Source organism: Phallusia mammillata, chromosome 4, assembly GCF_965637545.1.
Source record: "Phallusia mammillata chromosome 4, kaPhaMamm4.hap1.1, whole genome shotgun sequence".
Taxonomy (NCBI): domain Eukaryota; kingdom Metazoa; phylum Chordata; class Ascidiacea; order Phlebobranchia; family Ascidiidae; genus Phallusia; species Phallusia mammillata.
This window is the reverse complement of record NC_137255.1, coordinates 13,768,427-13,796,423: the sequence shown is the minus strand read 5'-3', so window position 1 is coordinate 13,796,423 and position 27,997 is coordinate 13,768,427. Positions and strand designations below refer to the sequence as shown.

Genomic DNA, 27,997 nt, shown 5'->3' with positions numbered 1-27,997 from the left:
AGCACCGTAAACGCCTATGCTCTGTTGCGCCACCTACCAGAAATTCCCAGGGCGAGGGCCAGCCCAAGCTCTTTGTTAGTAGCTCTACCCGTTTCCAGTGGTCACAGTGGTGCGATTTAAATTTTTTGTCAACCGGTTCTATCACAAAAGTCCTATTTATCCCAGCAATGCTAACCGGTTCGCTAATCTCATAATATTGTGTGAGACGGTTCTATAGAACTGATGATATCATATCCTAAACTAAATTACAAAAATGATGCTGATCAAAATATCGGAAATTCGGAATCCATGTGCGAAAATCCGCATTGCTTTTCTGAAGTAGGTGAGTGTATTTTTACGACAATTTTACATAACGATTAGAAAATGAGACACATTTTGACAGATAAAAATACTTGTAATGTTTAGTAGCAAGTAACCACAACAGTAAACCAAATTCATTGAGGGAGTAAATGGTGCCAGAAGCAGTGTTCGTCGCATGGTGGGTTACGTAGATTTACATTTCCATGATGTACATTTCTGGGCAGTTGGGGGACTTCCCCGGTGTACACATTTTTCCATTTTAAACAATGCCATGTCTGTCAAAGTCTATCTTGCGTGAAGAGTAGAAGACTAGAAGTCGTGATCTTTTTTACATCGCAGTGGATGCTCAAACAATATTTGAAGTATTTATTGTACAAGTGTTTTCTACACAAGCTATCACAACATGATCACAATATTGAAAAACAGCACAGCTTATTTTGACGGACTCTGGTCATCGCTTATTTAAACGTTTTTCGTTGACGAATATCTCTACATGTAGCGATCAAAAAGTAACTAAGTATGATGGACGAAAACAACAAAATTGAGAAAAGTGATCCCAGGATGGGGGCCGAAAACACAGGAGGGGCTTTTCGAACTTTGCCGAGCTTTAAAGACACCACATCGTGTCCCAGTATAGAATGGTCGCTCGAGTTGCTTGCATCTTTAATGGCCGATAGCAAAGTTGTAGCTTTCAAGTATCGCCATGGCTGTTTCGACTTTATTAGACTGGATTGATGGTCTGAATTGGAGTAACAGAAGTCTGACAGCCAGGACCACTTACTTATAACTTTTATTCTGAAATATAGTGTAACGTGTCAACATTTTTGCCTAGTGACCTAAAATAGTTTATGTAGCTAAGTTGTTCAATGTGCTACTACACATGAATTTTAATGGCATATGCTTAGTGTGTGGCGAAACGTTGCTTACCGAAAGGCCACCCACATTTGCTAGACAGGATTAAGACCCACAAACTTATGATTTGAAACACAAGACTGTTGCGCTAATCACTCTACCATCTTGGTGACGTCGAATAGATTGACTACTGTGTTTTTATTAGGCAAGTCATTAGTTTATTGTACATTTCGGGTTCTTAAGTGAAACAAAAACATACTTTTACCTTAAATTTCTGCCTTGTTTTTGAGGAAACGATGGAACAACAGTGTTATCCAACAAGGCAAAATTTCCTTTAACGATATTCTGTTCATTCCTAGACGGAAACCCACAACATTCCTCGAAATTTGCCTGAATAAAAAAGCAAAATCACTTGGTAGCATTAGATCAAACTAACAAATAGAAAATAGTACGGCTTGTCAAGTTGTCAAAAAAATTGTTTTGTTATGGTAAAATATCAATATGTTAATCTTACCAAGCAATACGAATCAACTGCATCAGCAACCCAGACTGAAAGAACAGGTTTAATGTGAAGAAGCCACTCGATTACACTTGCGTTGATTACAAGTTCGACAGAAGAATCTTCGGCCATGACATCAACTGTGTAAAAAAGAGCGCATCAAAATATAACAACAAAGGCGTAATTCTGTTCCAAAAAAACGGAATGTGCATAGATTTGCACGACTTCGCAGTTTTGTCATCGAATTGCTGATGAATCTTTTCAATCATGCATGAAAGTGGAAAAACATCCAGTATCTGCTAGTTCTGTACAAATTTGCAGATGTATTTTCGTCACATGTACCTTCACATTCTTCCTCGGCGCATAGGCGATAATCTTCTGCTGATCCGTTGCACTTCAGTCCATTTTTGCTGGGCGGTGGGTTGTTGCAAGTACGATTTCTATATCTAAATCCGTAATCACATTTTGCGGGGCAGGGTGACAAGTCGCTCCAGTGGCCCCATGAACCCGCATTGTCCGTGCAAGCCCAACCATCTTCGTCCAATTCATACAAGTCTAGATTTTATTGCAAAGTTAGACAAAACACTTTTTAAGTTGTAATCAAATTTACTCTCATGAGTATTGGTGTATCTCTAAAATACCCTGAACGAGCCATATATTGGTATTGGTCCTGGAACTATAACATATATTGGTAAACTTATTATCCCACTTCCCTCCACCCGTTTTAGCTGATTTCTAAGGATTGTACTGTGGTAGCGTAATATTTCAATTGGCGCTGTGTAATCAGTGTCACAAAATACTACAAAACTGCAACCTATGTTTTCTTGAATTGCAAAAAAATCAGTCTTACACACCTGAAACACACTGACAGTAGTAGGAACCACGAACATTTACACATTGTGCGTTGGGGCCGCACATGTTTGGCTGTAAACATTCGTCAACATCGTAGCAGTTTGTGACTTGTTCGTTGTTTTCGATCGTCCCCACTCGGAATCCTTGGGGACAGAGACACCTTGCTGAAACTGCAACTATTTCACAGCTGCAAATAAACAGTGGATATCATGCATATTAAATTGTTAAAGTTTAGTTTTATTCCTTGTTTCCAGAAAACAGAGCACCACAATAAATATGCCACCGGCTGTACTTCACCAGGTTGTTTGGTCAGTTTCGAACCCACATCAGTTCAAGCACCATTCAAATAATAGAATGCTTGACTCGATCACCCATGTTTTTATACGGTGTCCTTGCTGTTTTATGTAACACTTCAACAATGACAAATTTAATGAATGAAATAAAAGTTTACTTGACTAAGTTCATTTTCCGAAAACCGCCCCAATTGCTGTGCTTATTTAAAACCTGCTGGCGATTGTTCATGAATTTAAACGTATATTTCTGGCTATTACCTGAATTGGCATCGTTTGCATTGATCACTGAGTGCAAAGTCGCTCTCAATTTTCGCCCTTGCAGCTGCAGTTTGCTCACACGTGGTGGTGTTTTCTCCTATTATCTTTCTGTGTCCAGTCGGGCAGACGCACGAATATCCAGGAATGTAGTTGGAACACATTGATACGCCTTCGCATGTGTTTAGTTCCGGTCTTAGGCATTCGTCGACATCACGACAGCTTCGTGAGTCAGGATTGATAATATATCCTAACGGACAGGAGCATTTGCGTCCGCCAACTGTGTTCTCACATTCAAACTGGCAATTTCCGTTGCTAAACACACACTCGTTCACATCGTTACACATATTGTTGTTTCCGATGAAACCTGAAATTTCAGAAAATACTTGTCAGGATATGTTTTTCAGATGAGCTTAATGGCCAGCACGATAACTTTCCTATTGCTTCACAATAAATTACAAAACATGTACCTTGTTTGCAATGGCATACGTAAGAACCAGGTAGATTCTCGCAGATGGCATTCTCATCACACCCTGATGAATATTGCGAAGCACACTCATCCTGGTCTAAAAAATCGAAGTGTACCAACAACGCATATAGCATATAGTTAGAAAAATATAGACTGCACCGACCTTCACATTTTCTTCCATCGTCAGTAAGTTTGTATCCATCCGCACATTTGCATAAATACGAACCAACCACGTCAACACAAATCTGATCACAACCTCCATTCCGGATTTCACACTCATTCACGTCTGACAGAAAAATAAGTTGGTTTTATAAAATGATTTTCTCTGTTTACTATTTTACAGTCCTGCAAATACCTCCGAGGTTTGGCTGTTTATTTACTTTTTAACTTAATTACTGTTTATCAACCATCACATCCTTTCCCTCTTTATTTCAATTTCTATGTACTCGTCATTTCGCTATGTATATAGTGGTTGTTAAAACAAGTGTAAAGTAATATGGAACAAGTGCGAACTAGGAGAGGTAATTAAACATATAGTGTTAGTGTAAATCTCCTTCTGTGTCAACACAAATTGAGTTTTCCGAGCACAATTCCAACGACAGAGAACATTCATTGATATTTTGGCATCTGTAAGTTTAAAATACAGCTGTATGAAATCTTTGCTGCAGGATTCGCTAAATTCTGTAGGTTCTCTAAGGCAGTGCTCTTCAACCGGTGTGCACGGTGCACCCTAGGGGGAAAGTTCATTAGCATTCATTTGTTAGCCAGTGTAATTAAGACTATTTTTTGCAGATGAAATAAAAAAGTACAAAATTAGGTGTAAGAGAAACCATTTGGTTTCTTAATACATCGGTTTTTCAAGTTTTATGAAAATCGCTTGGCAAATGATATTTGCCAATACCGAAGTGTAGTACTTTGAAAACAGTTTTAAAGTCTCTCTTTTTTGTATTAGTAAAATGGCTTTTGTGTTCGGTATGCCCGTTTCGGAGCCTAAATTTAAAAGTTATGGACAGATTTAGGGCTGAAACAGAAGACTTTAAAAAAGTTGTACGCAATTTGACTTTCTTTGATCGAATACGCGTGTAAGCTACACATGTTGATAAGAGAGAACAACTTACGAGACAATGATTGACAAACGTCAGTCACCTGTCCAAAAGGTTCAGTTGATAATTTTCGGGTTATTTGGTTAAAGTGTTTACCTGTAAACCAACACAACCTAATTAGGTTCACTTTCCATCTGCCTCGAGGCTATGTTGCGCCACCTCATGGTGCTTTTCTGCGCATAAAAAGTGCGCTTATATAACAGGATTACATGAACTTCAACTTCACTGACCTGATACATTTGAGACCTGGTGCCCATAACTACCACTTTCCCTAACTGAAATCGATCTTCCTGTAACACATCAATTAAAACTAATCTGAAAAGAATGAAATCACTCTGTACGTATAATTGGTTTTACCTCAACAAAATGTCATTGAAACCCAATAGTCCTGATCACGAACTTTTCCTGATGTGACTGATACATCAATACATAAAACATTGAAACATCACCCCATTTTTTCCGGGTGGGTGGCGACTCCCAGTACTGTATCACCAGAACACACATAAAATTTTACAGAACAAAAGTTTCTGCCGAACTGAAGATGGACGTATCACAATATCGTACATTATGTCTGTGCTCGCAACATAGAAAATGGATTAAACAACTCCAAAATAAGTTAAATGACGATTACATGCCTTATTATTCATACATGTGCATGCCTGTTGACTGAGAGTCGATTTTGGGTGGAACCCAAATTTCCAAATCAGACAATTTTATCTCTTCTTGCCGAGCAGCAGATTGCGATCCAAGTATGCTGTTGACAGTAGCATGGGCACCAGTGAAACCCAAACTTTCATCTGGCAGTGTCCATATTTGCGGTAAAGCCTTTGTAAAAATTTTAACTGTGCTTGCATGTAGTTTTTGCAACTGACAAGCTTCATCATCCAAATAGAATAATGCAAGGTGGGAAATTACACTATTTATATCATCCTTTAGTATTGCTAATTGTTTTATAATAGTGTGGATGGCTTGTAGCAAACCCTCTTCTTCAAAGCGGGACCCTTCTCTCAGTGAATATTTATTGCGTTGCTGTTTTCTGCGAGTTTTGGCACTTCGCCCAGATGCTCTACTCATCCTACTTCCTTGACTTGAGCTGGTTATTGTGCTGCCAAAGTCTGATGCAATATCAGAATCCAAATCTTCTTCTTCTCCAGTCATCTGCATCTGAACATAAAGTTTAGAATTAATTGCTAACGCTATACAAGGCAAAATACTAGTTTTTTTTACACATTTTTACACTTTTGAGTTTTACATGTATTTATTTTCAGATCGATTTTTGCAAAGAAACATTCATTTAACAAGAAAAATATTCCCCAAGATGGCACAGTGGTTAGCACCACTGCCTTGTGCTTACAAGGTCGTGGGTTCTAATCCTTCCTCAACCACTTGTTTTCCCTGAAAAAAAAACTAGAGCAAAATTGTTCCAACTCAGTGGAATCTGATGGGTTTAACTAAATTAAAGTCACCAACTTTGTCAAACTCCCGAAGTCAAAATAATCAAAGTAATTAATTTACTGATATTAATTACACAGTTGAAAACAAATATCTTTCAACAACTTACTCTTAATCGCTTTTCTTTCTTTATTTCTCTCACTTTCATAAGTCTTGTGTAATATCGGTCAAAATTATCCCTGTGATTGGCTATAGTTGAAGTAAAAGAGCTGGCAGTTTCTTGGATGGCAGGCTTTACAACATCATTTATGCAATCATTCATTTTGTATTTGTAAACAATTTGCAGGGCCTGTGCCCACTTACAACCTTTGACCAAAGCATTGACAGCAGCATGCGGATCCTTGGCCTCAGATACAAATACATTTGCTGCTTCAAGGTGATGATTTTGTTCTAACAGACCCTGAGCCAAGGACATAGCTAGAATGCAATAATCCTTTTCACTGTATTGTAGGCATGCAGCACAGCTTAGCGCAAGCTCCCAGTTAGATCCTTCTGCATAACACTTTAGTGCTCTTTTGTACAAGTTACAGCGGAAGAGAATGGTACCAGCCTCCTTATATTTTTGTTTCGATATCAAAAACTCGGCATAAAGTTTGCAAATTTCCTTGTGTGATGCACTAAATCTGTCAAACACATTCATTGCTTCCTTGTAAAGCTCTTTGGATTTGATAAGCTCAGTGCATTCATCAAAATGATCAGGACAGTTTGCAATGTTTTCCAGTGCTTTGACAAACTTATTTAAAAACATATCAATTTTGTATTTCATGTAATTGATTTCAAGTTGCTTCAATTCATTTAAAAATGGAATATACTCCTTTGGATCATCATTTGAAACCTGAGCAACCATCAGTGCTAGTTCCAAATCATAGGTTGCCAATGCCTCTCTGTATAAAACCCTGGCATCAACCATCACATGTAAATGCTGTAGAGCACCACTGACCTGTTGCTTATTACTTTCTTTTAATGATTTAACTCTGTTTAAAGCAGCATCAATTTCAGGTTTTGATTTTCTCACATGGGCTGTAAGAATTGAGTACAGGTGTTGTTCACTGTTAGTCAGCTCAGAAAGAACCAAATCACAAAGCTTGTCAACTTTGCTTGATTTTACAGCTAACAAGGAGTCTAAAGCATTGGAGTTAGTGGGATAATATTGCTGATACAATGTGGTAGTAACATTTTCCTCGCGAAGATCACTAAGAAATATATTAAGATATTCAGTTGAGTCAAGTTGTTTAACAAAACGAGCTATTTCTTTGCAAAACTGTTCTGGATTGTGGTCATGGAAGAGATTCATATTGATCCTGTGTTTTCTCATTATCATAAATGCCTGTTTGTATTCTCCGAGATCAAGCAATTCTTTTAATATTGACAGCACAAGTGGTCTAGGATGTATTACTTCCAAATTTCCCCTTGGCATCTGCAGTACCACTTTTGTAGCCCATGGTGTAACTACAACAATAGTGGAACCTCTCTCCACAGAACGTGAAACCTCTGTGACCGATATGACATTAGCCACTGTTTGGGTTGTTTTTGAATACAGATCAATAAGCTGATTAAAAGAGGTTTTTCTTGAAATTGCAATAAGCTTGTGAGATGAGGTAGTAATTAAAACAAACTTACTGTGGATTGCGAATGATGTGCACTCACTATTTATCATTACATTGTCTAGAAACAACTGCTTTTGTGGAGATAACGAAAGAAGTCCCACAGTAGAGTTCTCCATTTCTGTACCAAAAGAACACACACTCATTCTTGGACAAAGACAAGGCAGCTGAATGTTACCACTAAAGTTTTCTGATGTTTCCATTGGCATTCCATCATTGTCTGTACAATGAAATATTTTTCCATGATGGTTTTGGTAAACAATTTGGACAGAGTTTTTATTGTTCGAGAATGTTGTAATCGCAATCACAAATCCCTCCACATCAATTATTTTTTCACAACTAATTTTATCTCCGTTCAATTTCAAAATTAAAAGGCAATCACTATTTGACAATCTTGTAGCAGCAGCAGCAATTAAAGTATTAAAATCACTCCACACTGGATGCCGCACAGTTTGCCAATCAATTTGCTTGTGGCATTTGTTGAGGTCATAAACATTACCAACCACAAAATTGCATAATTCTGTTCCTTCATCACATGCAAACCCCAATTCTGGTTTATTAGATGTCACAGAGGCAGAACAGGGTTCTAGTGTTAAAAACTGTGCTTTGTTGGTTAAAACACCAATTTGATTTAAACTACCATTTGATTGGCAGAAACAAACCACAGCAGCTTGATCTTGAAGCTTAAACTGGTGTGCACACATTGGTGGAGGAACAGACATCGTTGCAAATGGTGTCAATTTAATGAAATTTCCATCTATGACAGCAACAGATGAAGTATTGGTGCTGTCTGATGTGATTGGTTTCATGGTCATTGGTGGCACTTGGGCATCGATCATCCAAGCCCATTTATAATTTAAATAATATCCATCACCTGTAATAACATGAAGTGAAAATGGATGCTCACTGTCCCAACAGGAGAATTTAACTTTTCGATCAAACTCCAAACATTGCTTCAGTGACCAATGATAGTTTGTGCAGTACCATAGCTGAAGGTAAGTCTTGTTAACTTCAGGAAGGGTTGATTGTGCAATCACCATAAGAATACTGGAGTCTGCATTCCATGCCAGACTTTGAACATTTACCTGTTTGGTGTCAAATGGTAGTGTAAACTCACCATGTTGTAGACCATTTAACTCAAAAAAGACCACATCATGTCGATGGACTTTGCGCTGAGTTGTGGCAATCAAAGCACCAGATGGTTTCCATGCAAAAGCACTTTCTAGACCTGCCAGTTTCTCACATGTGTACTGAAGTTCACCATCCCTGTTCCAAATTCTAACCTCCCGCTCATTGTTATTAAGGTTACTAATAGAAAAATATTGACCATCTCCTCTCCATTCAACTTTAGTCTCCTGATCATCAATAGTAAATAAAGTTTTTTCAGCAGGTGCTGTTTTTCCAGGTACATATTTTCCAGCTGAACCCTGGAACTGTGTTTCCTTGCTACCCCAGCCAACATTAACAAATTTGCCCTCTCCAAACTGGTCAGTACTGATATCAATTTCCTGAATAGGGTCAAAATCATGGGTCAACAGAACCACACTACCACGATCAGTCACCAAAAGTGCAATTTCTTGGTCTGGGCTCCAGTGCATTGAATTAAGTTTGCAATCGAACATCCCTGTGCTTTCAAAGCCTTGATCCAATATATTACAAAGAGCTATTTCACCATGCTGCATTGCAACACAAATTTGTTCCTCGCCATACATGAATTGCAACCCAACAATACACAAATTATAAGCATCAATGCCATACATAGGGTTTTTAAGATCCAAATCAAATAGTTTTTGCATGTCCAAAGCATTGTATCCTTCGATTGTGTTATCATCAGCAATAAAGAACTTTGATGCTTCATGGTTGTTTGTAAAAAACTTTGAACTTGGCTTTACAAGCAACCTTTCTCTATAAAGCAACTTTAAATTTTTCATGGTTTAAATTCTCTATAATCTTACCATTACAAGTTTTCAGACCTACGAAAACAAATCATGAAGATAGACCACAGCAATACATTTCTACATAGGTTGCATTCAATTTGAGAATATCACTATAAAACAGGTCTACACATTTAAAATTATTAACTGTTATGATTAATCAGTACCATGCAAGGCTAACCGTTCATAAAAATTATTTCTTAGGTTTGCACCAGCATGTCTATCAGCCTAAAACACTTCATATAACATTCAACAGATATCGTTTTTGACAACAGAAATAAAGGAATTATAAAAACATATTGTTGCTACAATTTGGTGTTTATTATAAAACACAAATAATAATCACAGTATCCACATCAGTTTATAACTTCTACCAGTAAATTTTTGGCCACTTTATACACTTCTTGATTTTTCAACTCCTCATTTTCTTCAACCAAGCCAGTTAACTTCTCTATTGCAACTTTCAAACGGCTATTACAGTCAGGGCCCATCATTTCAGACTCCTCCAAAACTTCAATTCTCTTTTTAATGTCGTATTCATCTTTGCCACTTGTTTTCATATCTTCAATCTGTTGTCGAATGGTCACCGCTTCCTGTTCATACATGGTTTTCTCTTTTGCAATCCTCTTGACTACCCCTGTTTGGATTTTTATTTTTTTCAGAACACCTTCCATTTTAAGATTTTTGAAAACGTTTTGTGTTGAAAACCTTAAATCTAAACAAGCAAATCAACTTCAGATTATAAGACATGACCGGAATATTTGGAAAGTTTATTTATTTTATCGAACTAGAAAGATATTCAATAAAAATTATTCTAATAGTTTCCCTACTTTCCAATAAACTAACGTTTCCAGCAGTCACGTCTAAAACTGCGGGCCCACTTGGCCCAGCACTTGGCTCGCTTCATGGATGGAATTAAAAAACTGCGGGCCCGCTTCTCGCAAGTGTGAAAACTGCGGGCACACTATATCTAGTGCTTGGCCCGCCTCTCACAGGAAAAACCGCGGGCCCACTATATCTAGTGATTGTCGCGGCTCTAGCAAGGAAAAACTGCGGGCCCGCAGTTTTTTTTATTGCATGGGGCGTGCCAAGTGCTGGGCCTAGCGGGCCAAGTGGGCCCGCAGTTTTAGACGTGACCCACGTTTCCAGTGGTCACAGTGGTACGATTTAAATTTTTTGTCAACCGGTTCTATCACAAAAGTCCTATTTATCCCAGCAATGCTAACCGGTTCGCTAATCTCATAATATTGTGTGAGACGGTTCTATAGAACTGATGTCAACTGACTGCACATATCATATCCTAAACTAAATTACAAAAAATGATGCTGATCAAAATATCGGAAATTCGGAATCCATGTGCGAAAATCCGCATTGCTTTTCTGAAGTAGTTGAGTGTATTTTTACGACAATTTTACACAACGATTAGAAAGTGAGACACAATTTGACAGATAAAAATACTTGTAATGTTTAGTAGCAAGTAACCATAACAGTAAACCAAATTCATGGAGGGAGTAAAATGGTGCCAAAAGCAGTGTTCGTCGCATGGTAGGTTACGTAGATTTACATTTCCATGATGTGCATTTCTGGGCAGTTGGGGGACTTCCCCGATGTACACATTTTTCCATTTTAAACAATGCCATGTCTGTCAAAGTCTATCTTGCGTGAAGACTATGTCTGTCAAAGTCTATCTTGCGTGAAGAGTAGAAGAGATCTTTTTTACATCGCAGTGGATGCTCAAACAATATTTGAAGTATTTATTGTACAAGTGTTTTCTACACAAGCTATCACAACATGATCACAATATTGAAAAACAGCACAGCTTATTTTGACGGACTCTGGTCATCGCTTATTTAAACGTTTTTCGTTGACGAATATCTCTACATGTAGCGATCAAAAAGTAACTAAGTATGATGGACGAAAACAACAAAATTGAGAAAAGTGATCCCAGGATGGGGGCCGAAAACACAGGAGGGGCTTTTCGAACTTTGCCGAGCTTTAAAGACACCACATCGTGTCCCAGTATAGAATGGTCGCTCGAGTTGCTTGCATCTTTAATGGCCGATAGCAAAGTTGTAGCTTTCAAGTATCGCCATGGCTGTTTCGACTTTATTAGACTGGATTGATGGTCTGAATTGGAGTAACAGAAGTCTGACAGCCAGGACCACTTACTTATAACTTTTATTCTGAAATAAAGTGTAGCGTGTCAACATTTTTGCCTAGTGACCTAAAATAGTTTATGTAGCTAAGTTGTTCAATGTGCTACTACACATGAATTTTAATAAACGGCATAGGCTTTGTGTGTGGCGAAACGTTGCTTACCGAAAGGCCACTCACATTTGCTAGACAGGATTAAGACCCACAAACTTATGATTCGAAACACAAGACTGTTGCGCTAATCACTCTACCATCTTGGTGACGTCGAATAGATTGACTACTGTGTTTTTATTAGGCAAGTCATTAGTTTATTGTACATTTCGGGTTCTTAAGTGAAACAAAAACATACTTTTACCTTAAATTTCTGCCTTGTTTTTGAGGAAACGATGGAACAACAGTGTTATCCAACAAGGCAAAATTTCCTTTAACGATATTCTGTTCATTCCTAGACGGAAACCCACAACATTCCTCGAAATTTGCCTGAATAAAAAAGCAAAATCACTTGGTAGCATTAGATCAAAGTAACAAATAGAAAATAGTACGGCTTATCAAGTTGTCAAAAAAATTGTTTTGTTATGGTAAAATATCAATATGTTAATCTTACCAAGCAATACGAATCAACTGCATCAGCAACCCAGACTGAAAGAACAGGTTTAATGTGAAGAACCCACTCGATTACACTTGCGTTGATTACAAGTTCGACAGAAGAATCTTCGGCCATGACATCAACTGTGTAAAAAAGAGCGCATCAAAATATAACAACAAAGGCGTAATTCTGTTCCAAAAAGACGGAATGTGCATAGATTTGCACGACTTCGCAGTTTTGTCATCGAATTGCTGATGAATCTTTTCAATCATGCATGAAAGTGGAAAAACATCCAGTATCTGCTAGTTCTGTACAAATTTGCAGATGTATTTTCGTCACATGTACCTTCACATTCTTCCTCGGCGCATAGGCGATAATCTTCTGCTGATCCGTTGCACTTCAGTCCATTTTTGCTGGGCGGTGGGTTGTTGCAAGTACGATTTCTATATCTAAATCCGTAATCACATTTTGCGGGGCAGGGTGACAAGTCGCTCCAGTGGCCCCATGAACCCGCATTGTCCGTGCAAGCCCAACCATCTTCGTCCAATTCATACAAGTCTAGATTTTATTGCAAAGTTAGACAAAACACTTTTTAAGTTGTAATCAAATTTACTCTCATGAGTATTGGTGTATCTCTAAAATACCCTGAACGAGCCATATATTGGTATTGGTCCTGGAACTATAACATATATTGGTAAACTTATTATCCCACTTCCCCCCACCCGTTTTAGCCGATTTCTAAGGATTGTACTGTGGTAGCGTAATATTTCAATTGGCGCTGTGTAATCAGTGTCACAAAATACTACAAAACTGCACCCTATGTTTTCTTGAATTGCAAAAAATCAGTCTTACACACCTGAAACACACTGACAGTAGTAGGAACCACGAACATTTACACATTGTGCGTTGGGGCCGCACATGTTTGGCTGTAAACATTCGTCAACATCGTAGCAGTTTGTGACTTGTTCGTTGTTTTCGATCGTCCCCACTCGGAATCCTTGGGGACAGAGACACCTTGCTGAAACTGCAACTATTTCACAGCTGCAAATAAACAGTGGATATCATGCATATTAAATTGTTAAAGTTTAGTTTTATTCCTTGTTTCCAGAAAACAGAGCACCACAATAAATATGCCACCGGCTGTACTTCACCAGGTTGTTTGGTCAGTTTCGAACCCACATCAGTTCAAGCACCATTCAAATAATAGAATGCTTGACTCGATCACCCATGTTTTTATACGGTGTCCTTGCTGTTTTATGTAACACTTCAACAATGACAAATTTAATGAATGAAATAAAAGTTTACTTGACTAAGTTCATTTTCCGAAAACCGCACCAATTGCTGTGCTTATTTAAAACCTGCTGGCGATTATTCATGAATTTAAACGTATAGTTCTGGCTATTACCTGAATTGGCATCGTTTGCATTGATCACTGAGTGCAAAGTCGCTCTCAATTTTCGCCCTTGCAGCTGCAGTTTGCTCACACGTGGTGGTGTTTTCTCCTATTATCTTTCTGTGTCCAGTCGGGCAGACGCACGAATATCCAGGAATGTAGTTTGAACACATTGATACGCCTTCGCATGTGTTTAGTTCCGGTCTTAGGCATTCGTCGACGTCACGACAGCTTCGGGAGTCAGGATTGAGAATATATCCTAACGGACAGGAGCATTTGCGTCCGCCAACTGTGTTCTCACATTCAAACTGGCAATTTCCGTTGCTAAACACACACTCGTTCACATCGTTACACATATTGTTGTTTCCGATGAAACCTGAAATTTCAGAAAATACTTGTCAGGATATGTTTTTCAGATGAGCTTAATGGCCAGCACGATAACTTTCCTATTGCTTCACAATAAATTACAAAACATGTACCTTGTTTGCAATGGCATACGTAAGAACCAGGTAGATTCTCGCAGATGGCATTCTCATCACACCCTGATGAATATTGCGAAGCACACTCATCCTGGTCTAAAAAATCGAAGTGTACCAACAACGCATATAGCATATAGTTAGAAAAATATAGACTGCACCGACCTTCACATTTTCTTCCATCGTCAGTAAGTTTGTATCCATCCGCACATTTGCATAAATACGAACCAACCACGTCAACACAAATCTGATCACAACCTCCATTCCGGATTTCACACTCATTCACGTCTGGCAGAAAAATAAGTTGGTTTTATAAAATTATTTTCTCTGTTTACTATTTTACAGTCCTGCAAATACCTCCGAGGTTTGGCTGTTTATTTACTTTTTAACTTAATTACTGTTTATCAACCATCACATCCTTTTCCTCTTTATTTCAATTTCTATGTAGCCTACTCGTCATTTCGCTATGTATATAGTGGTTGTTAAAACAAGTGTAAAGTAATGTGGAACAAGTGCGAACTAGGAGAGGTAATTAAACATATAGTGTTAGTGTAAGCAATGATTTTATACTTTGACAGCCGACAGTCTCCGGGATGGTTTCAAACCCAGCATCACATCGACAGTAGAAATCTCCTTCTGTGTCAACACAAATTGAGTTTTCCGAGCACAATTCCAACGACAGAGAACATTCATTGATATTTTGGCATCTGTAAGTTTAAAATACAGCTGTATGAAATCTTTGCTGCAGGATTCGCTAAATTCTGTAGGTTCTCTAAGGCAGTGCTCTTCAACCGGTGTGCACGGTGCACCCTAGGGTGCACCAAAATATGCATGGGGTGTACCAGTACCAAAAGGTATACAAGGGTGCATCACAAACTTTTAATGAACCATTAATGTTTGACTTTCAAGATATTAAAAAAGATGTAGGTTTCAACTTATGAATAACCCAGGTAAACTTGTTCAATGGTTTATCCCCGTGTCTAGTTTGATAGTGGCTGTGTTACATTCGGGTGATGTTAGGATATCGAGTGTTGGTTTTTTCGCTGATGTTTCATAGAGAAGTCGCGAACATATGCTTGGAGTTAATTGCCAAGATGATATGCATAACGATTTTTCATGTCGCTTTTTATATTAGTTTACCTTTTAAGTAAACAGGGTGCATGAGTTCGCCACAACAACTTTAAGGGTTCACCACACCAAAAAAGGTTGAAGAGCACTGCTCTAAGGTACAACCGAAATAAAAACTAATTCTCATCTCAATTGATAACATTCATGTTATGTTTTTTTCGAAACGTTTCGGGCATGTCATTTTCTACATGCGATTTGACACTTAAGTTTACTCTTACATGTGTGCAGAAGCATCAAATGTATAACCAGAAGTACATCGGCACACAGGGTTATTGGAATCAGTCAAGGCACAAACCGCATTCGGATAATTACAATGCCGTAACTTTGTTTTCTCGTCACATTCTTGTTCCGCTACAGAAAACAACAATTGAGTTTTATATGTTCAATTAAACTGTATCACACACAACTTACGGATGCAGGTTATTAAATCTTCGTCCAGTTTATACCCGAGATCACAAAAACATCTGTATTGTCCCACTTGATTAATACAACCTTGTGTACATCTATTTGCAAACGAGCACTCGTCCACATCGAAACACGATTTCTTGTCCTGACGCAAAAATACAATTATGGGTAATAACACAACAACATGCTGGAACAGCCTGATATAATAAAAAATATTAGAAAAAAAATCATTATTATCAAATTAAAATATCTCACGAACCGAATTTACAAAATTGGCATGAATTATTAAAAATAATATACATTATACATGATTCAACAGCATTGATCTAAGTGAAAATAAAAACCGACGTTTTGGAATGGAATGTTGTCAATATTCCTATGTTGTCAAAATGTTCTCAACATATATGTGTGGAAAAACAAAAACAAAAACGTAAAACTGTAATTAAACTGCGCACCTCTCCAAGAAGATATCCAGCTGTGCAAGAACACTCATAACTTCCAACATTGTTTTCGCACCGAATTTCACAACCTCCGTTATTTCCATCACACTCGTTAAGGTCAACACAATATTCGCCTGTATTATGATGATCACAGTTGGAAGTGATTTATCAACACAATATACCATTAGTAACAACATCGCTATAACACTAGGCTACCTTGCAGCATGAACCCTTGATGACATGAGCACAAGTAGCTTCCATAAGTGTTTTCACATGTTGAGTAGGGTTTATTGCACATCTCCCTACTAAAACCACATTCGTCGATGTCTAAAAAAGATTACAATTATTTTACGTTCTGAAGCAGGACAAGAAAACTACAAAGTACTGACCCATGCATGTGGAATTGTCGGAATTAAGCAAAGTACCAACACCACAAACGCAAGTTGGAAAACCATCCACAATTGCACATGTGTGCTCACACTTTTCGATCTGGTCTTGAGAACATGATAGCGACACACAATCGACACCGTCTCCAGTCATTCCTGCCGGACAGTCTCCACAGGAAAAGTTGTCGTATTGTTCACCATGTGAACAGACAACATCTAGACATACATACGAGAGAAAAAATGTGTAGATGTTTGTTTCATACATGCAATTTATCACCATTTTTATCATTTTAGGGCGGCTTCATGAATTTATTTAAAAAAAATTGGTGTTATGTAAAGTTTTACAGTTTTTTTCTGTCATTTTACCTGTAAAACAAGGATGAACGGAACAAGGATTCATTGCATATTGGCATATTTTTCCGTACTTCCACGGTGGGCATCGGCAAGAAGCAATTTTCAACCAATCACCATCAGGCAGCGGGACGCCAGAGGAAGCTTCACGGACAAAGTCACCCTTGAAAATTAAAAGCACTTTTGTCGATACTCTATGACATTTGTTTCTACCTATATCCCTCCCAGTTTAAATTAATAAATTCAAAGATAAATCAGAACGTTAGCCTGACGTTTTGAAAACCAACTCGGCAAGACCGTTATTTAAGCTATATTCGATACTCTTTTCCATTGTTTAGAACAGGGCATGGGCCTCCGCAGCGGGGGACAAGAGGGGGCGCGTTGCCTTATTTTGTTAGTTGTGACGTAATATACAAGCATTGCGACTACCTATGGTCCTATAGTATACAATTTAACAATACAAACAGTCCCATCATCAGATTTTAAATGAGATTGTAGAAACACCATATATCGGCGCACCAAAAAAAATAGCGCTAGGACATGCAAACTATGCGGCACGCGCCGGCCGCAGTGAAAAGTTTAGAATGTATGCAATTAGTTATGTGAGCGAACTAAAACCAATAAAGAGCAGGATGCGCGATTTAAACATTTAAAAGTTTTAACACAACAATTTTTTAAACACGCTTTCGTCAACGTTTGTTCACTGTAGTTTTCCGCAGGTTATAGTTAAGTAACACATAACACAAATTTGCATAAGCAAGGCTTGTTTTCCAGACAACAGATGTTTTGGAAAATAATTAATAACTGGGCTGGAAAGCGTTTAATTCGTTGTGAACACAGACTCATAGTAAGAGAATATCTGAAACGTAATTTCAAATTATACACGTAAACTAGTAAATACGGTTGATGAAACAGCGTATGTACTCAGATAAACATACGATTTATAATTAGAAAACGTACACTTCGTCACGCTCTATTCTATTTGGACAAAAACAAACACTTACATCCTGGAACAAACATTCTAATTCGTTGTCACATGGACAAAACACTATTGGTAGAAGGTATTTTGCGACCATTCTCTCTTCAAATTTTTGTTGGTTTTCTTCGTTAACTATTCCACTTCCTTCTATGTCGTCTGTCGCATCGCCTATAAAAAAAATCAGTTCAGCCTAATCGTTAGATTAAAATACATATTTCAAAACACCTGCAAAATATACATATTTTAAAACACACATGATAGCGCAAGTTATACCTTGAATGGCAGTGGAGGTGAACATTTCAATCAAAACAGGACTTTGTATGGATTCTGGAAGCAGCGAGAGATCAAACTGTGGTTCGTTTTCAGGTGATGCTTCATAAAACCTGTTTGTGTCGAATGCGCCACTTGAAATGTCGATGGTTAAAGTGTAACTTGCCAAACCAGCGAGAAAATGTCCCAGTGTTAAATTGCCGGGTGAGTTGGAACCAAGTTTCAATGAAAACTGTCTCAGTGATTTCGTCTAAACAAAAAAATGTGATGCTATAAGAATTGCCAATACGAAAGTCTGACGCAGCATTTTTAAAACACTAATTAGAAAAAAATAGACTAGTTTACGATAACACAAGTATAAATAAAAGACATTTTGATACTGTATCGCATTCTACCAGTGATGGTTTATCATTAATTTATGTTTGTACTCAAATTACAGTCCAACCCATAAATTATCACCAGGCAGACAAGCCAGTATTTTAACGTCAATTACCTGGATTTGGCAGGTTACTTTACTGCGCCCTCTAGTGATGTAGAGTTGAGAGGAGCACGTGATATTGGGATGAGGTCGTCCAGTTGGATTGGAAATAATTTCGTCTTCCAATGAAGCAATAGTTTGAGCGGAAGAAGTTGCAAAATGAATACTCGAAGAACCTGACAATGTGTGCTTACATACTCCATTGGCAAGTCCTGAATAATTGCTACACACGTACATCTGATCAGAAGGTATTTCGTGTTGAATTGACGTCTGAAAAGTATCAAGCAACCGCTGTCAATGCCAAAATTTTAAGTGCAGAAAAATCATTAAACCGCTAGTTTACCATTCTCGGCATAGAACTCCGATATTTAAATATCACGCCAGTTTGAAAATGAAATTGTCTATTTACATTTGTATCTTAACGCATCTACACACAAATGATACATACCATTTGAAACACCAACGTATAAAAGAACAGCATAATAATACTCGATTAATTACCTTTTTGAAAGTAAGCTGATGTTCAGGTTCAAAGAAATTCAAATCAGAGCTGTTCTGCAAAGATTTTAAACTGGAAATTTTCCATGAATTTTCGAATTGTTTCACCAACTCGTTCGATGCCAGTCTAGGATTTGGGGAATCCGCATTCACAACGCTTGGCAACAGAAGACCACTTGACGTGACAAAGTCATTAGCCGGTTCAGAATCAAAGTTACCTGGTTGAAATTTGGTTTCATATGTAGGAAGCGGTTTCGATAAAAAATAAAAAAGGATTTCCTTACCGAGCAATCCACTGCATTTTTCTCTGTACGTGTATGGGAACCGAAAGGAAAATGCTAGAGACTTTTCTACTGCCCGAAAACTCAGAATCGCAGTGTTTTTAAATGCGAAGTCCACCTTCTCATACATTTCGGTGTCGCTGTTTCCTTTATCTGTCAAAGTACAGGGCTTACTGCAAAATCTAATCGAAATATTTTCGTCACAACTAAAACACCAAAGCAGTTATACACGCTGTATGTTTGACTGTTTACGGGTAAATATGTTTGTGTATCACTCACCTAAATAGTAAGTGAAATCCGAACTTGTTTTATCCCCATTTAAAAATCGAACGTCAAGCAAATTAAAATCCACAACTACGATTTCCACATCCACAGTGTGGGATATTCCCCTAAACTGAAACTGGAAACGGGTGAAAGCGCTGGCAAGTTGATCATCATCTATTTCACTCTTTACGCTTGTGCAGTCGACAGTGGCGTAAATATCCATTTCATCGCTCCTGAGTAGGACGTAGTGTCCAGGATCGTCAATTTGCACCAATGCGCCATCCAGTGTCTCAAGCACAGGATCTCCGCCACCTACAGCTGTGGCTGATATTGTACTGCGATCAGTGGCTGTAAAATGAAATGAACCTATTAAAAAATCTTATTTCTACTTGTCCTTGCGGAGCAGGTAACGAGATTCTTCGTGTAATAATCGATTGTTGCCCATTGCACTAAACCTGCTTAAAAAAATCAATGAAACTTTAGCAAAGTAGCTTTTTACAGCTTAGCTACCCTTTTATGGTAAAAATTGAAACACTCTTTTCCTTGTGCTTGTAGACACTTTTATTATTAAATGCTTGTGTTTGAGCATTGACAGGTAATTTGCGCTTGCTTGTCTTAAAAGCGTTTTATCTTTATAAAGTACAATGTACGCACACTGAAATACTTCACTTGTCAAGTACCTGGTATTACCTGATATTGGCGACCATACCTGATATTGGTCGTCTGTCAGTGTACATTTTACAACGGTTTGTAAAATCTCCTCCCGTTTCCTGGGCAAGCCCACAACATTGTAACATCGGAATTAGATCCTGCTGCAAATATGCTTCGCTCGTCTTGTCACTAAACCTATTACACAAACAATCTTATTCGTGTCACTTTATTAGTGCAAAAAAATTTACCTCCTAACAAATCCCGACAAATGCCAACGATAAAAGTCAGCCACTAAACTTCCATCCTTGTAGCAGCAATCGACGTTCCAACCTTCTGAGTCAGTTAGAATTCTGGTGTAACAGTTTACAGAAGTTCGGCCAATCTCAGCCCACGCCTAAAAAATAAACGCATCATAAATATACCAGCAATTGGGAGTTGGAAATTAAAAAATATTGTACTTTTTGTTATTTGGACTGGGATGAGCATTACTTCTTTGAAAACAAACTGGCCAGTGTTCATCTAAAGTTGCTAAAGTTTGCCCTGCAATAATTTCGCCACTACCCTACAGTTTGTAAACTTACCAGCAAAACATTTTCCGACGAGGGAGACAAAGTACTTGCGTATTTTTTCAACCCTTCCGTTGCTCCCCAATGGATTGTTTTTTCCTAAATCAAAATATGTTAATAAACCAATCACAATTAAATAAGTAAACAGGTTAACTTTACCCATAGCAGCGGGTCAAGGGTCACTTCAGCTTCAGTAGAAGAACATGTTTCGCGTATTGTTAGATTCTGCCTAATCTCTTCATTGGTGCTCCATTTTAGACAGGAGGACAGCTCTGCGAAAAGAAATACACAAATCATTACCAACATCAGCCTAAGTCAATGTAGCTCCTAAGTTTGGTTATTTAGTCCACTTTTTGAGATGAATTTTCCCAAAAACCTTACACTACAATTTCCCAAAGAACTTACCGTTTGCGTAAACTTGACTTAACTTTTCCACCTGATGACTATTCTGTAACGCCGTGATATTAAAGATCGGACTCATTGTGTGGATAACTTGATCGTTGGCAATGGAGAATCTGGAGACGTATAAATTAGGAAATTCATTATTTTAATTATCCATCTGCCGATTAAAGGTTCTTGTCTTACACAGAGTCATCTCCATATGTTGTGTTCATCTGTCGTATGTAGCCTTTGAAAACAGCCGGGCCGAGCGCAAAAGTGCTTTCGGCATCCGAGGGCTTCGACAACACTTTAAGCTTTCCGTAGGAGTAAATCATAAACGTGGATTCATAGTCAGTTGCCAAGATCAGCTGGAAGTTTAAGTTGTCATCCACATTGGCACTATGTAAACCAGTGGGAAATTCCCACTTTGTTTTCAGCTTGGTCCATGTCGCAACGACCAGCAGTAAACTTTTAAATGACGAAGGTGTTTTTTCGTTTATAAAGCTGTCAGCCATTAGCAAGTTTTGCAAGGTAGAACTCCCTGGTTCGAAACGGTTATAAGTATCTACGCATAAACTTGATTCGTTCTTTAACTTTGCCCGCATCCAGAGTGGTGCCATGACAGAGTCAAATGCGTTTAAAAACGGGAAAAACAAAACGTGTCCAGGATTTTGCAGTGTCTGTGCTGCTTTTAGTGGCAACGGCTTGCCTGACAACGCGGCAATTCCATTGGGGGCAACGTACAAATATTTACTGTAGGTGAGAATGTTGGACGCCATTACATCTGATGCAAGTGGGATAATATAGGGAAGTTTTATCTCCATAAACTGGGTTTCGTTGAAAGACGAACTGTTCGTGCAGATAGCACTTGAAGTTGGTTGGATCCACATTGAGTTTGATAACGGTGGATCAGGTTTTGAGCTAGATCTGCAAAAGAACATGGTGTAACAATAAACGTGAAAGGCGGTAAAAAATCGCGTCTTCATTACGTGCGGTCCGTCAAGTTCTGTTCAGTGACGTCGGTTCTACATCGTTTAAAATTTCCATTGGGATACAGCATAGCGTGATGTCCAGGCTTGCATTCACATCTGTTACACAGCACGTAATTTGAGCAACAGCTTAAAGTAGATTGAATCTGACAAACTGACAACTTAAAGTGTATACCTGTACTCATCCAAAGCTACTCTGTGACACATTCCTCTTCCACTCAGCTGGTCGCATCGGTCGGCCTCCTTCGCACACAGGTCGGTGTTTGTATTTGGGCAAGCCTCGTTAATACAGTAACTTGTTTCCACAGAACGACCTGAAAAGTTAGTTACATACAAGACAAGCATGAAAACAAGGGTAATTCATAATGCTGGTGATTTAAACCGCAATTGTTGTGGATGTACAAATGACACATCAATGTTGGGTACATCATGACGCTAAGCTAAACAAGAAATCAACAAAATGTTTAAAAGTAAAATAAAATAGATGAAATACAGACCTTCCAATTTTCGATGACCAATAGTAATTGTAAAAACCTAAAAGTCAAATGTTTGTCAAACCTCTGTTAGAATCAATTCACAAAAAAAGTAGCAATACATGTCATTGTAAGATTTTTTCTTCAAATGTTTGTAAAATTACCGAAAATATATACCTTTGCAGTTTGTAATATTTAATATCTCCTCGGCTTCGTTCAGGCAAACACGTGATCTCAAATGTGTGCCAACCCCACATACAGATGAACATTCAGTAAAGTTGCTCCACGAACCCCAAGACGCCAAGTTGAAAGAACAAGTTCCATTGCAAATGCATCTACACATGAATAACAAATATTTTTGTGCCAATTATAGGTAACATGTAAGTAAAGACTACCAAGGTTAACATATTGATTTTAAATACTACCATAAATAACCTGACTGTTGTTTTCACATACCGATACCCAGGTGAAAGTTCCTCGCAGATTTCCCTGCCGCAAGACTGTTCTGTGCAGTTTTTCGCATCCACACACGTAAAACCATCTCCTACATAACCATCATTACATTGACAAATTCCTAGTCCTGTAAAATAGGAAGTAACTCTAAAGTTCAAAAACTGAATATTTTTTAAAAGACGAATTATTCCTTCTTACCGTCCACGGCTTTGCACGTCGCGAAACCATGACATCGGGCCAAACATTGGTCTTCAACCTTACACAAACCCTTGTCGTATACCGAACCGTTGTGACAGGTAATTTCACATTTAAATTGCATACCATCCATTGTACCTGAAATAACATAAGAGTTAAGTACATAAGATACGGACTTGAAAAGTAGATTTACTAAAACGAATTGCCAGCTAAGGAGAATAAAACGTAGACATTTTATTAAGCAAACGTGTCGACAAAAACAATTGTCATCATCAGTGAATGAATAATGCACAAGCGGAAACAAGCGCGTTTATATACACCTTTTCGTAATAAAATGTCTACGTTTCATTCTGCATCGCCGGCAATTTTGTTTTTAGTTTACATTTATAATATTTAATTAAACTTTCACCCGTATTCTGAATAAAAAAGTACAGTACAGTTTTAGTTGTTAACATAAACACAAAAAATAACATAACGATCATAGACAAGACCATTGTTCCAAGAGCAGAAAACCATTCAAGTTTTAAAATTAGAAAAACTTTTGGGGTGTTTAATGCATGAACATCCAGTTTGCAAATGTCATTTGAATTATCGCAGTAAAACATTATTTATTTTTAAACACTTTTTTAAAAAAGAAAAAGATGTCCAAACCGTTGACCATCGAAGAACAGCTCTCCAATGGAACACAGTGGCCGTTTTGATCAGCCAGTTCACCGACATCACAAACACATTCATATCCGTGATACAGATCACGACATGTGGAAGGAAATTTACATCGGTCAATTTCACGTGAGCATTCATCAATCACTCGTGAACCGCAATCAAAGTACACGTCATCACTAGCCACATTACGTCTGACGTCGATGACGTAACTGCCGTCCTGTTTGTAAAAATTAATTTCATTACGTTTTTTCCAACGTGTTATATCTGGGTCATATATGGTGGACTTCATGGGAAAAAAGTCAAAACACCAACTAAAGTGTTTTCTCTATAATATTTCGATCCCAGAAAGCAGCATTGAACTTTAATGAATGGTAAACAAGTATATGTTAAAACATGCTATTTCATGGAACTTACTGTTTGGGATGATGAAGCCCGCTCTGTGTACGCCAAAACATATACAGTAATAACCTTCCAACATAACGAATATGTGTGACTGTTAATATCCAGTTTTAAAGCATGCATAGAATCACTGATGTTTAAATTTAGAGTGCCGTCATAAATAGGTTGGCCAAGTAATTTAGTCTGTTCGTCAGTGAACATATTATATTCAAAACATCCTGATTTTTCCAGTTCTGCGAGGTATGTTGCAGTACTGATAATTGAGTTAAAATCAAAGTTGCCAAAGGTTGTTGTGCATATGTGCGACTTCAGACGAATCTGTGGTTCATCAATATACTGCTCAGTTGTGAATGCGGTCAAACCGAGGTAATACGGAATGACTGCGTTTAAGGTGAGAACTTTGCTTTGACTAAGTAAATCGAATTCCTTGATGTAAATTCTGAAACATTCAAAAAAACAGTTAAGAAACTTTAATGAAAATAATAGACAAGTGAATTTTACCGTGTCCCGGTCGGGCAATTCACAAATGGTATTTCGTGCATGACAAGCGCGTTGTTCATGTACGATTGTTCTTTGACAGTATGAAGTTCATTGTTGCTTTCGCGAACTAAGTATACTTCGAGCTACACAACAAAATATGGTTGACTTGATACCCAAAACACATTTTTTAAAAACAAAACAATTTCGACGTTTGTTGCAATTCTGTGGTTTTAATCATATGTTCCACAAGTTTGAAAACCGTACTAATATATTGGGGACAACAGCGCTCTTAAAATAAAACTTACTTGGATGTCGACGGAATTTGTTTCAGCAATGCACAGTGGGAAAACTAAATCCTGCCTCAATTGAAGTGTGAGGTATTGCACAAACGATATTGAATTGGATTTCGTTGCCTCAACATTTTCCAAAACGTCACCCACAGGGTATATTTGTTCCCCAACCGGTAACGTAAATGTTGTGTCACTTGCTAACTTAAGTTTTAACAAAAACACAAGGTATGTTTCATTTCGAAAATCTCCCTGTGCGCAGATTGTTGGCACAGAATCAGAATCAAATCCAGAACCTTCGCTCGTTACGGTGTTGTTGGCTGTTGGTTTAACTATCACGGGTTCGCACAGAATGTCTGGTAATTGTGGTTCATGTGGTAGATGCATTTCCATTTGCACTCGCAGCGAGAGATTTGCATTAAAGTCGATAACCTTATCAACTTCCAGCTGTTCCACGATATCCAAAGCTAAAGGTCCTAAAACATCGGGAAACAAAAGATCAAATGATCCAGGACAAGCCACGTAAGCTGTGAATGGAAACATGTTGTTGTACGCCAAGAAATCAGTTTGATTGTTAAACGTTGTCATGATGAAACCATTCCAATTCACTTTGCCAATCTCTCCCTGCCTAATAGTTGTTTGATTTTGACAGAACTCCACTGCAATTCTCAACTGTAGGTTCATTGTGACTTCCATCCAGTGGCCATTCTTCAGGTAACTTACTGTGGTCATAGGGTCATGTTCTGATAACATCTGTCGGTCGTTACCCGCCAAGGAGTTTTCGTCAGTAAACTTGATAAGAAAGCTACCGTCTTCAATGTCGCGACCAGCAGTATTCCATAACTTGAAACAAAAATTAACAGACGTAGAGGAAATTGTACTTACTACCAGGTGGCTTGGAAAAACTACATAGTGTCCTTCAGAAAGAGAGGCTGGTACAAAATGCTCTTCATAGATTGTTGTTTCAGTAATGGCAGTAAGATCACCAGGACATGATAAAGTAACGGTGATATATTTTTGATTGTCAGTTCGAAAACGATCAGGAAAGATATTTTCTTGATCCACAATTACAACTAACTGCAAAGGACCACATAGTTGTATATCCTTGTCCGCTAAGTCGGTTGGGATTGTAAAGTTTATTCGCCCAGTGATATTTAATATGATAGAACTTTCAAGTTTTATCAAATCAAGTGGATCTGCAACTTTTTCCAGACTGGTCAACAATAAAGGAAACGCGATATGGCTAGAATGTGCAACATCACTGGCATACACAGATATCGAAATACCCCCCAACGCCATTCCACGGTTGTTTTCCGTGCTGTTAAACATAAAAAAATGAAAAATAGTAAACACCAGATTAAATTTTTCATGTAATATTACAAAAACTTTATCATGAGAAGAATTACTAGAATAATATATAGAGAACGTTATACAAATGGGGTTAACTTATTTCAGGCAGAAAACACTAGTTTGTGCATTCAATAAAAAAATGGCCGTAGCGTAATAAACAAAAACTTACCTGAAAGAGTCGATAGCAACCTCTAATTCAGCTGAGCAAATACTTTGCAGTGCAATGACATCTTGATGAATGGTCACACTTGCCAGTGACAAGCCGATATCGTTCATTTTGCTCACCTCGCAGTTAAGCAAGTCACCATTATGTAGTGGAAATACTGCGATATTGTTGCCATATTGCATCTCAGCTTCCATCAACATTGGCGGTCCTAAAAGCAAATCGGGGAAAGTAAAATAAACAACTAACATGTTTAGAAACAATCGAGTTAAAATATTTTAACGCAACAGGTTTTTTAACTAGCCTGGAGATGTATAGTACAACTGTATAAAATAAAAACTTTTAAAACTTACCTCGGATTAAAAATAAAAGGTAAAAAGGGTGTCGATCGCAGACCAAGTGTGGAATTTGTATTGAAAGGTCAAGCTCCAACTTTGAACTGCAATAATTTAAATGCATGAAAAGTCGCGATGATTTTAGTACCTTAACTCAAGACATATGTCGTACCTGCTATTCGAAATAGTGGTAATGGCAGTAGTATTTTGCTGTAAAACTAAAACTTCTTGGTCAGTGAGCAGGTCAAGTGCGGGATTTTCTGATACATATGCGGTCACATGAACAAACAGCTCTCGTTTTAACATCAGCAAATTTTCGATGTAGCTTTCGTCAGTCAATAATCTGATGTTTGTTTTCAAGCGAAATGGTTGCACCGCATCAGTATACAAGTAACGACTCGGTTTGTTGACAACTAAGACACTGTTTTCGACTTGCAAGAAATCACCTGTAACGTAAATAGTAAATCTATTTCATTTTGTTTGGGGTCAATTGAAAAACGTGAACTACATTAAATAAAATGTTAGACATTTCTGAAAGGCACGACTTTACCTTTGCAGTAGATGAAAATTGGTCGGACAGCCAAGTTATTGTCGTGGAAGAAGTCGTGAATCATTTCCTTAGCGGGCTTAATTTCGATGACAAGGTAGTTTTTCCCGCAACACAAAGCGTTCCATCCGAATTTCGGATCGAATGGAAACCTGACATCAAAGTGAGCTGAGACATTACTGCTCGCTATAACTGGAAAAATCTCCGTGAAAAGTACACGACGCTTGGTGTAATCCGGTTTTCTGCCATGATCAAAAAAGTTCTTAAACTCATCAGGAATTTAGCACGAAATATGGGTATAACACTTACACTGGAAACTGGACGTCAGTTTGGAAGGAAAACCAAACATTGATCTCAAATAAC

The 27,997-nt window shown here is 38.0% G+C and overlaps 3 protein-coding genes and 1 pseudogene across 4 annotated transcripts; all 4 read right to left on the bottom strand.

Annotated features, from left to right (window-relative positions):
- Positions 1–315: 315 nt before the first annotated feature.
- Positions 316–3,973, bottom strand: LOC145223490 (uncharacterized). The gene is made up of 9 exons (XM_080089903.1): positions 3,967–3,973; positions 3,684–3,806; positions 3,522–3,617; positions 3,055–3,418; positions 2,506–2,690; positions 1,994–2,206; positions 1,667–1,791; positions 1,418–1,542; positions 316–1,095 (listed from the first exon to the last, which is right to left on the bottom strand). The coding sequence occupies exons 1-9, from the start codon at positions 3,971–3,973 to the stop codon at positions 759–761; spliced, it is 1,575 nt and encodes a 524-aa protein (XP_079946029.1). The 3' UTR covers positions 316–758.
- Positions 3,974–4,948: 975 nt separating this feature from the next.
- Positions 4,949–9,612, bottom strand: LOC145222812 (elongator complex protein 1-like). Its single transcript, XM_080089023.1, has 2 exons — positions 6,185–9,612; positions 4,949–5,787 (listed from the first exon to the last, which is right to left on the bottom strand). The coding sequence occupies exons 1-2, from the start codon at positions 9,608–9,610 to the stop codon at positions 5,263–5,265; spliced, it is 3,951 nt and encodes a 1,316-aa protein (XP_079945149.1). The 5' UTR covers positions 9,611–9,612; the 3' UTR covers positions 4,949–5,262.
- Positions 9,613–9,652: 40 nt separating this feature from the next.
- LOC145222814 (tubulin-specific chaperone A pseudogene) lies at positions 9,653–10,355 on the bottom strand (annotated as a pseudogene). The gene has a single exon (XR_013859384.1). The product of XR_013859384.1 is annotated as a tubulin-specific chaperone A pseudogene (transcript).
- A 428-nt stretch (positions 10,356–10,783) lies between these two features.
- LOC145223489 (uncharacterized) lies at positions 10,784–27,701 on the bottom strand. The gene is made up of 40 exons (XM_080089902.1): positions 27,638–27,701; positions 27,260–27,533; positions 27,106–27,191; positions 26,759–26,963; positions 25,258–26,557; positions 24,974–25,095; positions 24,488–24,911; positions 24,062–24,290; positions 23,414–23,548; positions 23,219–23,342; positions 22,940–23,097; positions 22,465–22,603; positions 22,290–22,388; positions 21,505–22,227; positions 21,325–21,434; positions 21,079–21,191; positions 20,935–21,018; positions 20,602–20,747; positions 20,412–20,548; positions 19,718–20,050; positions 19,442–19,591; positions 19,161–19,375; positions 18,675–18,929; positions 18,185–18,431; positions 17,937–18,079; positions 16,948–17,095; positions 16,585–16,797; positions 16,412–16,522; positions 16,211–16,329; positions 15,762–15,900; positions 15,569–15,701; positions 14,793–14,929; positions 14,388–14,510; positions 14,226–14,321; positions 13,759–14,122; positions 13,210–13,394; positions 12,699–12,911; positions 12,372–12,496; positions 12,123–12,247; positions 10,784–11,796 (listed from the first exon to the last, which is right to left on the bottom strand). The coding sequence occupies exons 1-40, from the start codon at positions 27,699–27,701 to the stop codon at positions 11,460–11,462; spliced, it is 8,583 nt and encodes a 2,860-aa protein (XP_079946028.1). The 3' UTR covers positions 10,784–11,459.
- Between the last annotated feature and the right edge of the window lie 296 nt (positions 27,702–27,997).

Bases quoted from the DNA above. Each gene is read 5' to 3' on its own strand.
- LOC145223490 (XM_080089903.1), bottom strand. The intron at 1,792-1,993 runs GTACATGTGACG...TTTTTTACACAG, and splicing joins CGCCGAGGAAGAATGTGAAG to TTGATGTCATGGCCGAAGAT. The intron at 1,543-1,666 runs GTAAGATTAACA...TTTTTTATTCAG, and splicing joins CAGTTGATTCGTATTGCTTG to GCAAATTTCGAGGAATGTTG.
- LOC145222812 (XM_080089023.1), bottom strand. From the start codon at position 9,610: ATGAAAAATTTAAAGTTGCTTTATAGAGAAAGGTTGCTTGTAAAGCCA. The intron at 5,788-6,184 runs GTAAGTTGTTGA...CTTTATGTTCAG, and splicing joins AGAAAGAAAAGCGATTAAGA to ATGCAGATGACTGGAGAAGA.
- LOC145223489 (XM_080089902.1), bottom strand. From the start codon at position 27,701: ATGATTCACGACTTCTTCCACGACAATAACTTGGCTGTCCGACCAATT. The intron at 23,098-23,218 runs GTATGTGAAAAC...ATTCATGTGTAG, and splicing joins GAACTTTCACCTGGGTATCG to ATGCATTTGCAATGGAACTT. The intron at 18,930-19,160 runs GTAATTAATCGA...GATACTTTTCAG, and splicing joins ATCAGCTTACTTTCAAAAAG to ACGTCAATTCAACACGAAAT.